The sequence below is a fragment of the Citrus sinensis genome, chromosome 7 (assembly GCF_022201045.2).
Source record: "Citrus sinensis cultivar Valencia sweet orange chromosome 7, DVS_A1.0, whole genome shotgun sequence".
Taxonomy (NCBI): domain Eukaryota; kingdom Viridiplantae; phylum Streptophyta; class Magnoliopsida; order Sapindales; family Rutaceae; genus Citrus; species Citrus sinensis.
Window position 1 is genome coordinate 24,307,799 of NC_068562.1, and position 14,999 is coordinate 24,322,797.

Sequence of the window (14,999 nt, forward strand, 5' to 3'; positions counted from 1 at the left end):
TCCTTAAAACTCATAGAAAGTCATTGATTCCAAAGCACTGCCAAGAACCTATGGAAGGTGGATAAAAGTGTTACAAATAAGCTCCATTACCTGACCAGCTAACAAAGTAGGCATAACAAAGAAGGCATGAAGGCTTTCAAATTAGAATAAGATTAACCGTACAATCTCTTACATCCTATAAATTCCAATGTTGGCTAAAGATATAGCATCTAATGGGATGCACCTTATTCATGCAAGAAAGAATCTAAGGTATAACAAACATTTTTACCTGGCATGACAAGCATGAATAACTGTAATAAGATATTGTATAACTTGCTACCATACTGTTGTATGAATCAACTGTAGCTCTGGCATATGATAGAAATCGTAGATTGAAGAAAGCAAATATGACATCTGTATTCTTCACTGTAGAAAGATTAAGAATAGCACTGGAATCTCCTCTTGGCACGTTTGTTGGCATTAATGAGTTCCACTAAGGAGGGAAGAGGGCGTGGTACAGGAACATTGTTTGACCTGTACAAGTTTCTCAAGCTCTCATTAAAGTTCTTTGAACGATCAATGGTTGCATGAAAAGAACTCCTATAATCTTTTTCGACGAACTTCCCACATTGAATTGCAACATCTGTCTCTAACTTTTTCTCAATTATGTGCCCATGATTCACTTCAGCATCCGTCTCCAATGATGGGAATTGTTGTTCTGTTTTTTTGGCAATTATTTCCTGAGGGTCATCTTTCATGGATTCTTTTGTCTTTTCCTCACATGAACCATCTTGTGAATGAGAAGAACTCTTACAAACTTCTTCTGAAGTGACAGCTATCTCTTCCTCGTTCTCAAAACTATTCTTGCAATTCAATGCAGCATCCACCTCTTGAGAGTAGAATCCTCGTTCTGTTCTATTGACCACTATTTGTGGAGGGTAATCTTTCCCGGATTTCTTTACTTCACATGAAAAACTAGAATCCTCAAGACTGTGTCTTGCTCTACCAAATAACGTCACAGGCAGCCTCTTGCTTGGGGAAGACAAATTTAATATCCCTTTCAGAGCAGCAGATCTTTTAACTGGTTTTGGTTCAGAATCTGCGGAAGTCTGGGCTGGCCTTTCAAGCAAGGGAGTGCAGACCACATCTTTGTCTGATACGTCTAATTTTTCTGAAGTCTGTAAGTTAATATCTAGAAGCTTCCAAAGAGGATCATCTGAAGTTATTCTACTGAAACAGTGCTTCCTAACATAATCCAATTCCATAGCTCGGCAGGTGGGGGTTGTTGATACAACCCGTTTTGGTGCAAGAAGCTCCAAAGCCCACTCTAATTCTTCCCTAGAAGAATGCATTGAGTAGCAAACATGCCAAACACCAAACTGGTCCCTCACAGCTTCATTAAATCTAAGTTTCCTTTGACTTTGAGTCTCAGCATCATCTTCCTCACATGCATACCACTGTGCTGAAGGGCGGATAATAAGGGGCTCAGGCTGGAAATTAGCTTGTGCCTCTGCAAGCATTGCACTTGCTCTTTCATACAGTTTAGGAAATCCATCAAGCATCCGGAAACGAGAAGATGGATCTTCGGAGAGAACTTCAGGAACCATGAGTGTCAGAGACTGGAAACACTCTGGATTGGAGGTTTTATCAACAAATATCTTAGACCCAAAGGTTTTTGATACAACCGCCAGAATCTCTTCCTGACCAAGTAGATCGCATGTCAGATACACTACAGGCACATCAGGGTGCTTCCATATACAACTGATTACCTGGTTTATAAATAGACAACCGTAGACATTAGTTCATTGTTGTTCGCAATTTAGACGATAAAAGAAGGAGTTGGTATATAATCCCCCATGGAAGACAAACGACCAAACATCCCACACAACTTCTACACAGAGAGAAAATGTAAGAATGCTGCATATATTAAGAGCATCAGCATACTATTTTATTCAAGTTCAAACTGATTAGAGCATGTGGAAAATTCCACCAAACAAAGCTCAGTACAAATTTCATTACATGCCAAGTCTTCTCTCTAGTTTTGCTTCTGTGCCTCACCAGGTATCATTGTCTTTAATTCCCAACATTTGAATAATGAAAGTGTTAGGAAACAATATCCATCACAGAGATTATTGTTCAAATAGTCAAAATAGTATCTATTTGTGATATTCAGGAGTTGACATGTCGCACTCTTTTGAATTCACTCTGAAGCAGTTGATAGGAATTCTATAATACCAATGATTACAGCCAGTTGACAATTCTAATGATTCCTAGATTGGAATAAAAATATCGAGGAGAGATACAACATTTTCTGGACATAGGCAAACAAAATTTCACTTTTGGCAGTAAGAAGACAATACGAGAGGCGTGCAGTCTTAAGTCAGTGCCATACAATCACAGCAATATTAAACCAATTAAGCCTCTATTCCTGAAACCTATATGCAGTATTTTTTACTATAAAACACTTGAAATTTGTTGAAGTGCACCAACTTCTACTACAGATTGTATCTGTATGATAAACTTTCAAAATATGCCCTCATCAGACGGTACCACTCATAACTGTCACTCCACGGCAAAAATCAATCTGCATATTGAATGACATTTACACAAGCATCAAATGTGCAAACACTCCCATACTTGTTTCTAAGCAAAGATTGAATGTTTCTTTAAGCTTATGAAAACTTCTAAAAACAAACATAAAATGCACTATTCTTAATTGGTGGGAAAGCATCCTGAGTCAGAAATCATTTTGAACTGCAGAGATACATGAAAGACCAACTGAGATTACCTGGTGGATAGCGGAATGCTTGCTCGGGAGCTTCTGAGAGAACTTCCCAAATGTACAGTCCAGGAAGAGATAATCGAGTTGACATCTTGGTAACTTTCCTCTCTTCCCAACATATTTCTCTGGGAGGTTTTGTAGGCACTCGGGTGTTAGCCTGCAATCTCCAGTGTGCAGGATGGTACCAAAATTCCCTTCAAACAAGAACATGACTGCTCCTGAGGTTTACATAATCCATGCCACACAAGGAACTATCTGTCATTAGGGATCCTCATTTCATTATCAACATGACGGCATAATTACAATGCAATACATTATTCATACAGTTCAGAATAATCTTAAAATAAGAATAAGAATAAGAATAGATTTTAGGGGGATGAAGAAACCTAAACAGTTCATAGTCAGTGTCACATTACAAAAAAAAAAAAAATACAAACACATCTATCATAACATCAAAATAAAAGCAAATTGAGAAAATAAACTAATTAAAAAAAAAGGGAAGAAGCAAACAAATAACCAGAACATCAAATACCAGAGCAGTGATTGGCATCAAAAGCCGTAACCGTAAATTCCCCATCAGGGTCATCAATAACCAACTCTTGCCCCACTTCAATACCCACAAACAAGCACTCATCAAGCTGCAAAACAATTAAATTATAAAAATTATATTGGCAAAAGTTTTTTTTTTAATTTCTTCAAAATTAGTACCACTAAAATGGTAAACAAAGGGAAACCTGAGGGTAATGTTGAAGAATAAGGGATTTGGTGAGGCGGGTGGAGTAAATTGGGAATTGAAAATGAGTGGAGATGCCTGTGATGTGATCCTTGTGGGCGTGTGTTACGAAATGGTGTCTCTTTTTCTTCGAATTTGGACTGAATGTGTCTACTGAGAATGGTAACCCTCTTGGCATTTCTATCGGCATATTGTTTCTTTCGTTCTACGTTCGTTTGGTTACTGCGAAAACGAGGGAAAATTTTGAGAGAGAATTGGGGAAATGAAAGGCTTTTAAAATATAAATTATGAAGCCCAAAATCAAAGCTTTCCAGGGTACGAAAGAAAGCGCAGGAAATTTGGAAATCTATGGCGGTAAAATAAAATTTAACCGTGTATTTTCATCTTAACAGCCATTGCCGTTTAGGGGTATGCTTAGGAACCATAGACGGAATCTCAGATTGTCAGTCGTCGCAGCCATTTAATGGGGTATGCTGAAAAACTATACAGAGCTAACAGCCCATTAAGGGTTGGCCCATCTAATTTGTTATCACCAACTCAAAAAAAAAAAATATTAATAGTTTAATATATTTTATTTTATTTTTATTATTTTATATAACAGCTTTTGAAAAATAGAGGGGGTGGGAAAGGTCCATATAATTTTTTTTATTTTTTATGATTCAACCGCCAACTAAATAAAATTATTTGAAAACCACTTATTATTGGGATAGCTAATATTAATCTACTATATCATTAGAGACAAATTTTTAAAAAGATTAGGACTGAAAGTTTTTCAGAAATAGGATTAAAACATTCTAAACAGACAATAATTAATCCTCATTATTAAATAATGATTCTTTATTTGTTTCTTATTCCATAACGATTCCATATTAAACTACTACACATATAAATAGAGAGCCGCTCGGTGAAGAGGAGTATCTCTTTAGTTTGATCAGTTTTTATGTTCGGTGTTGATCAAAATTATTCAAACTTGAGTGCCCAATCAAATAATGCTCATTGACAAGCACACGTCCATGCAGATTTTGTACGGACGTTTGGAGGCAGCTCAGGCAACGGGAATCAGCAGCATCTTCAGCAAAATCTCAATTTCTTCACGAGAAAGAATCATGGGCAAACAATCTGCTTCATCAAGGCTCTTCTTTTACGATTTGTATGGTGAAGGTGCAACAGTCCAAGTCATGGCAGATGCAAGAAACTCAGCAGACATGAAAGCGGTCGAATTCTGGTCACACGCTGATTACAATGACTTGACGGCCCCACCGAGCAAATGACTTGGATGGTCACACGCTGATTACAGTGACTTGATGGCATCACGGAGCAAATGTTGAGTGGAATGGTCGAGGATATCACTAGTGGCTGCACATTGAAGTATAATACATTTAACATTGATTTCACTCCCCCTTTCAGAAGAATTGACATGATAGAACAGAGAGCCAACTTGCAAATACCAAAAGACTTGAGCAGTGATGAGGCTTAACAAATACCTATCAGCTGCATGTGTCAAGTATGACATCAAATGCCCTCCTCCTCAAGACACTTGTGGGGCACTTTCTGGAAGAGCTTTGTGTGAATCCAACATTCATCATTAACCATCCTGAGATTGGATGAAGCAATGGCTCTGGATGAGGATATTGGACAGGCGCTGGAATATGGAATGCCCCCATCTGCTGGCTGGGGTCTGGGTATTGATCGCCTCTCAATGTTGTTCACTGACTCACAAAATATCAAGCAGGCGATTCTCTTCCCTGCCATGAGGAAACCTCAAGGCTCAAAATATATAGGCTTATATAGCCGCTTTCCATATCTTTACAACTTCCATAATGCATGTAGTCCTATATTCTTTTATCTTCAAATTAGTATTTTTATTTTTGCGACATTGCTTTTCAATAGAATCAAAGATGTCAACAATTTCCATAACGCGTGTTTTCTTCTGATTCTTGTTTCAGGAAATCAACCAGTCTGTGCCATGAATATGGAGAGCTCTAATGCTTTGACTAATAAAGGTTTTGTCCTGAAAATTTGTAATGTTTTAAGGTAAAATATGATAAATTGACAGTAAGTTTTCACACCATGAGAAGTTTTCACACCATGAGTTCTCCTTATTTATTTTTTGACAAAAAGATATCATTACAGTTCTTGCAGAAGAGGTCAGTTTCATAGGAATCCAACCCAGTATAGTCCCACTAAATCAAACTGCACAAGAACCCATTTATCTTAGTATACAACATGAATTACACATTGATCTAGTATACAACATGAATGTTACAGAGTGCAGTGATCATTAATTTTTCCATTTACAATAATCAAGAGATTGTTACAAAATCAAGAAATCCATAATCTCCCCCATGCATCAAGAGCATGCACATGCAATGAACCCAAATGTGTTGATAAAAAACATTGACATCTTCTCAAGAGCAAGAATCAAACATAAATTCTGAATCTTCTCAATCGCAGAAAAGTGATTCTACCACACTGTGCATTCTGGGGAGACTGGGAAATTGGGAAATATACTTGTTCTATTGGTATTTACACTCACTCAAATAGGCCTTGACCTTGGAGATGTACCTGGCGTTTGCGCTTTTAAAAGGGAGGTTTCAAGCCAAGGATCATTAATGTATCTCGGGTTTGATCTTGTTGGGTATCCTGAGTAGTCACCTAAGTTGTAGCCACTGCTTTGTCCCATTACGGCATAACTTGGGTGAGGAGGAGAAAGAAAACAACTCTTGTGGGATGGTCCGTATTGCCGTAACGGGCTTGAACAAGGAGATACGGGTAATGAAGTAATCGTTCTTGCATTTTCCCTGCACGCAAAAGCATTATACAGAAGTTAATCAGAAAGTACATATAATCATGAAGCATGAGAAGAAACATGAAAAGAAAAACACGTTACTACCTTGGATTATTCAAGGCTCTCGAAGTTGGGACCAATGGGTTTGCCAGATAGTCTCCCTCACACAAGGTGATACTTTTTCTGGTGGGAAGAAGGTCTAACTTTGGCTGCTCACAAAGTACAACCATAGCAATTAGCTAAAATTGATATCATAGGTTTACATTTCAGAATTTAGTCTAAATGAGTACAATCTACAGAACAATATAAATGACAGCTCTTCCAAGTACAAGCATAGCAATTAGCTAAATTCGATACCATAGGCTTACATTTTCACACCTTTTTTTCATATCATGTGGAAAATTCCCAAATCTATATGCCCTTCTAAGACAGTAAGATGCATGCCTGACAGTACTAGTAAAGCAAAACCCTAAAATGAATTTTTTTTTTGGCTATTTGAAGGATTAGGTATACCAATAGAACTATTAAAGAAAACCCCACGTATGAACTATAACTATTAAAGAAAAACCCATGTATTAACCATCTGCCCCACAGGGAAGAACTATGGTTATCCACCTAGACCTAATGAAAGATTCATGGCAACTTTTCATGCTTTCTTTTAGACCACTGCTGTGCTCTGAATGTTGCAGCCCTCTCCCTCTTTCATAATCTTCCCACCACAATCCACTGTTCTGATGGCCAGATTCAGTCCTAGGTTTCAGTTAAAACCCCCAAAAGACTGCAACTGTTAGACTACTAGGCACTATTGACTTGAATGCTATTACATGAGATGTTGATCGTTTCATTATCTAGATTCTAGCGCACATAGGTATGAATTACCAAAACACTAACCAATAAATTAGCAATAGGCATAATATAACATACGATCGTCCCAATAACAATGGAGTATGCATTCATCATAAATTCACAATATAACAAACGCTGACAATATATGTGGAGTATTCCAGAATTCAAATGCATTCAGGAAAGAATAAAGGGTAGAAAAAGTGCATTGTAAGTTTACTTGAAAAATAGAAGCTATAACTTGAGATGGAAATCAGCAAGCTATATATTCCAATATCCAAAACCAGTACTCAAAAATCATTCCGATAGCTGTACCAAGTACTTTGTAAATCTAGAAAGCTGTCATAAAATAAGCACTAACATCTAGATGGTAGAAAAGACAAGTAATCTAAAATTTCAGAAGAAACATTAGAGCATACCGGCGTGCGGCTTCCATCAAGGGAGTAGGGAGAGGAATCCTTGGCTAAGTTGACATTACCAGCTCTTGCTACTGCTTGGTCACGAACAAAGGGGTGGTCTAGCAGTTTGGAGGCTGGAGGGCGTGCTGAGGGGTCCCGTTGCAAGCATTGCTTTATAAAACTTTTGGCATCATCTGAAAGGTGCTCTGGAATTTCCGGAATATCTTTGCTGTTTCCGATTTTAAATATTGCAGCCACCTGTAGATCCAATCAAATGATTTTGGTTTTGTAAACAATCTACAGCTAAACAAGCAGACAGATAAATTCCAAATAAATACTTTCTGAATTTTTATATCGCACCCCTTCATATTGGCTCCATGGTGGTTTTGATGTGGCCATTTCAAGAACTGTACATCCCAAGCTCCATATATCCACAGTAAGACTATAGCCATTTGTGTTCATTACAACCTAAGAAGAATCATTACAAATACGAGTGAGAAAAAAAAAGGTTGAATTACTCAAAATGAAAGAGATTTTTTTTTCTGGTAATAATCACCCAAAAAAAAAATGGATTGGGAAGGGAATGTGGGAATACCTCAGGTGCCATCCAATAAGGGCTTCCTTTAAATGAAAGCATTGAAGCACAAGAAGTCATCTGACACACATACAAGATATTATCAGCAATGTTAACAATGGATAACCAAAAGTAATGCCGAAAAGACAACTATTCAACTATACACAATTGTTAAGATTCCGTTGATTGCCTCAATAAAACAGATACAAAGTTTTCAGTTTTCTACTAATAAGCTTCATATCTACAGGCTAAGATGAACCATACATGCTTGGCCATGCCGAAGTCTGCCAGCTTGATTTCACCATGAGGATCAACTAAGATGTTTGCTCCTTTAATATCCCTGCCATGCAAGACAAGACCCTTTAAACTTAAGAGAAGAACAATAACAGAACAAACCATTAGCAAGTCACAATTAGTATTAATACCCAATTACCTGTGCACTGTATTTCTTGCATGTAAATAATTAAGTCCTAAAAGAATCTGCCTGGTATATGTTTGAATAACAGGTTCATTAAAAGGACCATATTCTTGAAGCAATTTGTGGATAGAGCCACCAGAAACGTATTCCAAATACACTGAGAGCCTTTCATCACTCTGAGGACACAACAAACCAGCACTTTATTACAAATCATGTTCCAATTCAACATTTTCTATACATGTGTTTCTCCGTAATTATGATAGCACACATGCTGGTATAAAGCTTTGCCCTCTAAACCATCATACCAGTTCGCTTCCATGGTAACGAACTATGTTTGGATGTGAAAGCTGGCTGAGCAAGTTTATCTCCTGTTGACGAGAAATAAGGATCATGAATCCATCAAAATTCAAAAGATCAAATGGATAACTCATAGATATCATGCATCTGGCACCATCTGTTAAGGAAATATAAGGCAAAAGAATAACCTGGTTCAGTTGCTTTAAACATTCTTTGGATGTCTGATCATCACAAACAACCCTGACTTCTTTTATCGCACACATCTGCCCGCTTTCACTGTTAAAGTTGCAAATACAAAACAATTAGAAGAGTATGCAATTATAATGTCATGAAGAAATTTTTTGACTCGACATATAACTTGAAATAAACCTGTAAGAAGATTTTCCATTACCTATTAAAACCAAGGTAAACATGCCCAAAAGTCCCCCTTCCCAAAAGCTTTCCTTTCTTCCATTTCGACAGACTATTTTCGGTCACTCCACTAGTCCTTGAGCAAGGCAAAGCAGAAGGGCTAGTGGGAGAACCCGGGGGAAGAGGCAGCTTATGACATTGAGATTTTCCATCTTCAACCTTCCCTGTAGGCGAATCAACACTCATCCCGGACAAACGTGCATGCAGAGGCGAGGTGGGGCTTGTAGGCCCTCGTGATCCAGCACACGGACTTTTTGGCATCAAATTAAACTTGATGTCACCATTGACTCTTGGATCACCATATGACCTACATTACAAACAAACAAGTACCTCCACTTTTAGAAGCATAGCTTACACAATTCTTGCAGTTCTTCTTAATACACAATTGCCTTAAACAATTATTCAAATGCCTAGTGAAGTATATTGATTTAGAATTATATCCACCATCCATCTACAAAACTCAATATATATATATATTCAAAAGGGAAACTTCTGTGAATTAATTTATAGGTAAAATATTGGTAAATTGAACAAGTACGAGTGAGCAAACAGTATACACCACCATATTTGTGTATTGATCATCTGATTTGGGAAATAATTAATAAACCCAACTCCCAAGACAACAAATTCTGACAGAAAAGCCTCTGAAAATGCGGGCTGGGCTGACAGAATAGATCAGAACTGACAGTAAATTCATGCCGTGTCTTTCGGGTTTTGACATTTGGACAAATTTTAAAAGAAATCTTCTTGTGGTAAACCAACCCAACTCTGAGTCTCTGACATCACAAAATTACAAAGCGCAAAAAAGAGAGAAAAGCAAATGAATCAAAATAAATGCACGATTTTTACTTACCAAACAACAACGAACCAAAAAATAAAATAAAATAAAATAAAAGGATCAAAGTATGAAATGAATCATTCAGAACAAATAACTAACCTAGAGCCACCAAATTGACCCTGATCACTGCCAATCACGTGATCCTCAGATGACCCAGAAGAGCTAACACTTGAAACCGAACCCGACCCGGATCCTAACCCGTTTCCATGATCACTCTGCATGATGGAATCCAACGGCCGAGGCAAAGGGTGGCCTTTTTTCTCCCCAGAATCCGAATCAAAACCCGAAAACCCGGACGACCCAGCTCCGGCGATGCCATAGTCTTTGCTCTCACGCGGGGAGCTGCGCGTGAAAATCACGCCATCGAAGCTCCTGGGCCTGTCGTTCTTCTCTTTCTTCTTGTCGCCGGAGAATTTGATGAAGTTGAAGTGATTGCCTTGTGGACTATGACTCTCGTCTTTGTTCTTGCTAGATTTTTTACCCCACCAAGCAGGCATTTTTAGTGATTAAAAAAAAAGATAAGGATATTTTTATTTCTTTAAATTTATTGAAAAATACAATTAAAAAAGAAGATGAAGAAGAAGATGAAGATGAAGAAGAAGAAGAAGAAGAAGATGAAGACGAAGAAGAAGAGAGAGGAGAGTCTCCTCGAGTAAAAGGAAAGTTTTGATTTGGGTTCTGACAGCAGATTATATATGAGGAAGGAAAGAGGAAGGAAACGAGAAATGGGTTAATAATGTTGAGACCCCTTTTCCTTTTTTTTTTTTCAGAAATTGATATAGTTTCTATGTCTGTATCAAACAAGTCGAGTCAAATTCAATTGTGCAACGTCTTATATGGTTTTAAGGTACCCAGTTAGTAATTAGCAATACAACGCCTTCGTAGTACGAAATAAAACTTAATAATATGCGATAAAAATGATTTTTATTTAAATTTTTTACAAAAATAATAAAATTATTATAATTTTTTAAAATAAAAATGTGAGATAAAATTAATTTAATTTTTAAAATTATAATAATAAGTGTTATTAAATACTTTAATGTGATAGTTTCAGAAAGTACAGTTGGCTAACTATAATGTCAAATCAGGCCCAATTTGGTCATTAAGATAGTTCTCTTCTCTTGGATTTATTTGATGCAAGTGTGAGAAAAGAGCGAAAAAAGAACAGGGATTAGCATGTTATTATCCCAAATGGAGAAATGGCTTCGGACAGAGAAAGAGAGAGAGTGAAGTGGGGCCCATTGGCTACAGTGAGGAACAGCTAAGGGAGGCTGTGTGAGAAAGGGGACGGCAAGCGGTGGTTGGATAATGGGAGGCTGATGACGTGGCACTTTTTAATAGAGAGAAGAGGATGACGTGTCACTTTATTTTTTTTTATTTTCTTTTTCCGTTTTCTTCCTTCTTTTTGTGAGGGAGAGATTTTGTTAAAAAATAAATAAATAAATAAATCCGAAAAAGAGAGTGGGTGTTGTTTACGTGTGCGTGCGAGTACATGTAGTTGGAGTTGGTGATGTTTTAAATATTTAATTAAAAAAAAAAAGAAAAAATTGGCAAGAGGAAAAGGGGTAAAGAGAGAATCTACATGGGTGTATGTGCTTTATTAATTTTTAGTTGCTATAATTTACTTATGAGTTTGGGGTCCAAGAAAATTATGATAAAATATGATTTCATGCATAATGATCATATCACTAAAATATAATTTGTAATTATTGAAATTTACATGTACATTATATAAAAAATAAAATTATACCTCGACTGTTCCAAAATACAAGTAGACACAATCTATTGAATTATAATATATGTTGTCTGAAATTTACATTTTAATATATTTAAATTACAGTAGGGATAATCTATTTAGACTTTTAAATTTCAAAATAATTGAATTTTTGAAACTAAATTTTAAGAAACAAAAAAGATAATAATAGTAACAACACAACCTCACAATATATTTGGATTTTCTACTAATTGAGATATCAGATCAATAACAACTCAAACTCATATTTTAAAATCGATAATAACATTGAGGCATAACAAATAACACCTAATGAATTTATAAAATAAAGCACTGTTGCCTGACACGTATGATAACGAAGTATCAAAAAGCATGTATTAATTATTTTATATAATATAATAATAGAACACGAACAATTCAACTTTGCCATGCCCGCGGATAGAGATTGGTGGGCTTCTAGTAGAAGCGTGTGGGTCGGTGACTCGGTGTCTCGCTTTTGGATTTGGTTTTTTACGATAAATTAGTAATTATTTTTGTTACTTTTAATTTTTATTTATTTAATAAAACAGTAGATACCATGTGAAGTTGAGCGTAGACTTTTTTGTGTACACTGCAAATGCGTCACTTACCCGTCATCGTGTGACACAGCAGTGAATCTTATCAATATAATTTTTTTTTTTTTAATGGGTGACGATTTTTGAACTCTATCATAATAACCTCTACACCCACTTATTTGAAAATACTTTTGTTACTAAAATTACTTATATGTACCTCTACACCCACTTATTCCAAAATACTTTTGTTACTTAAATTAGTGATATATACAAGTTATACAAGTCAATATTTATTCATACACTCATCTTTCAACGCCATCTATACTACACCTTCAATCTCTGTAGTGATATAGTGATTTATCATAGATTAACCCTGCTACTACTCGTATAAATAAATCTTCACTCTAGTTCAACAACAAATCGATAGTTACAAAATTTTTAAAAAAAATCATGATGGCTATAAAACACACACGAGCCTAGCAAAAAAAAAAAAAAAGAATTATCATTTTTACGAGGTTGTATCTTCTAACAAAGTTGTATGAGTAACCAAATTTACGTTCTATTAGTACTTCAATTTTAATTTGGATTTGTTATGTATGCAAAGAAATAGATGGCGATAGAGATAGATTTAGGAATTTAGCAAAATTCAGATCAATTCCAATTCAAATACGTTTTTGGTTGCTTGATATTGATAAATAGAATCGAATGCTTTAAAACTAGTGGATTGGTTGCATTTGAATGGGACCAGTGGATGTATAGATCATTTGAGAATTTTTGTAATCAGAGAATGTATTTGGTATTAAAGTGGGTGAATAAAGTTAAATCCTAATTTTCAAATTTTAGTAGGAGGTTTGTTTAGTAAATAGTTTATAGAGTAATTTAATAGATTTAAATAACCCCATCTCTTTTTTAATCAATAATGTTAGGAATTTCAATATTTGAGTTTTAATTTAAATTCTAATACCAGGTATCACCCATTTATTAGATGATAGATTTCATAGCTCATAAAATTATTTTACTACTATTTAGTAAGTACATAATATACTAATTAAAACTCAAATTAAAACTTAAATATTGTAATACCTAACATTATTTTTTTTTTCAAATTTTATATATCCCACTCTGCTACATGACAAAATACAATCGATTGGGCCTACCAAGTTGGTCTCATCCAAATTCCTCTTCAAGAGTACCCCATAGTTATAATTTTCAAAGAGAAAATATTCACTAACAAGGTATTTTTTGGCATCGATATTCATTTCATATCCAAATCTTAAAAAGCGTCATCTAATTCCATATTGACTCGAGAATTCTTAGAAAAGAAGTGGGTGCATTATAGGAAGAGAGATGACTAATGGATATCCGTGACTATATTACTTCTACAAATACCTTGTACAAATAAATATGTACAAACTGATATGACATAAGAAGATTGATTATATAAAATCATCATGGACTCATATAATTAAAAAGAAAAGTGCTATTACTTTTTAACCAATCTCTTTGTACCATGTAAGTTTGTAGATACTTATTTATATAAAACTATTTGTTGCTCTATTATTAATTTATAAATTTTATTCCCTAATTTTGCAAGTATAACATTACATGTTATTTTTAATCGGTTAAAATTAGTGTATTTTTGAACGATTGAGATTATATATAACACATTAATATTGAAATATACTTCTTATTTTTATTACTTAATTTTTATTTATATGATTTATTCAATTTATAGTAAATATGACTAAAAGTATATTTAAAAATAAGGGCAGTACTATAAAATTATGTTGCCTCGGGGATATTGACTATTATAAAAATAATAAAAGAGTAAGTGGTATATATTAATTTTAGTAGAGGAAAACTTACAATTTCTCTAAAAGAATTCCAGTCCTTAAGTACATCTTGTTGCGAACACCTAGTTTAATTGTCAGGGGTAAAGCACGGAGTATGTCTTCGAAGGGATCAAGTTTAAACTTCAAGTGTTAGTAGGGAATCGATTTTAGACTATTTTTCCATCTGTAATTATAGTGTTACCTGTAACGGTTTTAATTGATAATTGAGTTACTGTTGTAAAAGTAATTAACAAAAGGAAAATTTTAAAAGATTTAAATATCAAGTGTGCAAGGGGTAAATCAATCTTTTTATACCTAATTTTTAATATTTTATTTAGAAACTTAAAAAAAAAATTCAAAATTTGCCGGTACCCTTTACCCCCTCTAGTCTTATAGAGCCTTTGCCTTTGTTAATTGTTTATATATTATATTAGATCATGATAAACAATCAAAACTCGAAGTAAGAAGATAAGGTCTACCGCCAATTGGAACAAGTCGGGGTTCGTAGGGCTCGGCTCCTAGGTTTGAGCTTCAACAAATACCTAAATTAATTTTTCAAAAAAATAACTCAAGTAATAATATCTCCCCAATGAAAAATTATAATAAATGGATGATTTGAGAATATCTCTCCTGTATGATCTGCAATTTAAAAAAGAAAGGGACAACGAATGAGGGGTTGTTATGTTACTTTTTTAAATTTCAATTAATATATTAAATTTCCTTATCCAAAACTGGGTATATAAGACAAAATACTTAATAAAATAATTTTAAGAGAAATTATTTATACGCACTCTCAACTTACAATTTAATAATACATATT

At 34.9% G+C, this 14,999-nt stretch overlaps 2 protein-coding genes across 3 annotated transcripts; both read right to left on the reverse strand.

The window, feature by feature from the left end:
• Positions 1-113: 113 nt before the first annotated feature.
• LOC102608159 (uncharacterized) lies at positions 114-3,927 on the reverse strand. 2 transcript variants are annotated; one of them, XM_006464922.4, is made up of 4 exons: positions 3,496-3,927; positions 3,294-3,399; positions 2,768-2,979; positions 114-1,748 (listed from the first exon to the last, which is right to left on the reverse strand). In XM_006464922.4, the coding sequence occupies exons 1-4, from the start codon at positions 3,682-3,684 to the stop codon at positions 417-419; spliced, it is 1,839 nt and encodes a 612-aa protein (XP_006464985.1). In that variant the 5' UTR covers positions 3,685-3,927; the 3' UTR covers positions 114-416. The 2 variants fall into 2 exon arrangements, with proteins under 2 accessions (XP_006464985.1, XP_006464986.1); XM_006464923.4 differs by having other exon boundaries at positions 2,768-3,016; positions 3,496-3,533.
• A 1,751-nt stretch (positions 3,928-5,678) lies between these two features.
• On the reverse strand, positions 5,679-10,727 carry LOC102607672 (mitogen-activated protein kinase kinase kinase 3). The gene is made up of 11 exons (XM_006464921.4): positions 10,161-10,727; positions 9,204-9,530; positions 9,001-9,088; positions 8,821-8,883; positions 8,531-8,691; positions 8,362-8,437; positions 8,119-8,178; positions 7,884-7,991; positions 7,545-7,781; positions 6,388-6,491; positions 5,679-6,295 (listed from the first exon to the last, which is right to left on the reverse strand). Exons 1-11 carry the CDS (start codon positions 10,556-10,558, stop codon positions 6,031-6,033), a joined length of 1,887 nt encoding a protein of 628 aa, XP_006464984.1. The 5' UTR covers positions 10,559-10,727; the 3' UTR covers positions 5,679-6,030.
• Between the last annotated feature and the right edge of the window lie 4,272 nt (positions 10,728-14,999).

Excerpts from the sequence above, each read along its gene's own strand:
- LOC102608159 (XM_006464922.4), bottom strand. The coding sequence starts at position 3,684 with ATGCCGATAGAAATGCCAAGAGGGTTACCATTCTCAGTAGACACATTC. Across the intron at positions 3,400-3,495 it reads TTCTTCAACATTACCCTCAG|CTTGATGAGTGCTTGTTTGT; the intron begins GTTTCCCTTTGT and ends ATTGTTTTGCAG. Across the intron at positions 1,749-2,767 it reads AGCATTCCGCTATCCACCAG|GTAATCAGTTGTATATGGAA; the intron begins GTAATCTCAGTT and ends TTTATAAACCAG.
- LOC102607672 (XM_006464921.4), bottom strand. The coding sequence starts at position 10,558 with ATGCCTGCTTGGTGGGGTAAAAAATCTAGCAAGAACAAAGACGAGAGT. Across the intron at positions 8,692-8,820 it reads GTTACCATGGAAGCGAACTG|AGTGATGAAAGGCTCTCAGT; the intron begins GTATGATGGTTT and ends TTGTGTCCTCAG. Across the intron at positions 6,492-7,544 it reads TTGATGGAAGCCGCACGCCG|CCAAAGTTAGACCTTCTTCC; the intron begins GTATGCTCTAAT and ends CTTTGTGAGCAG.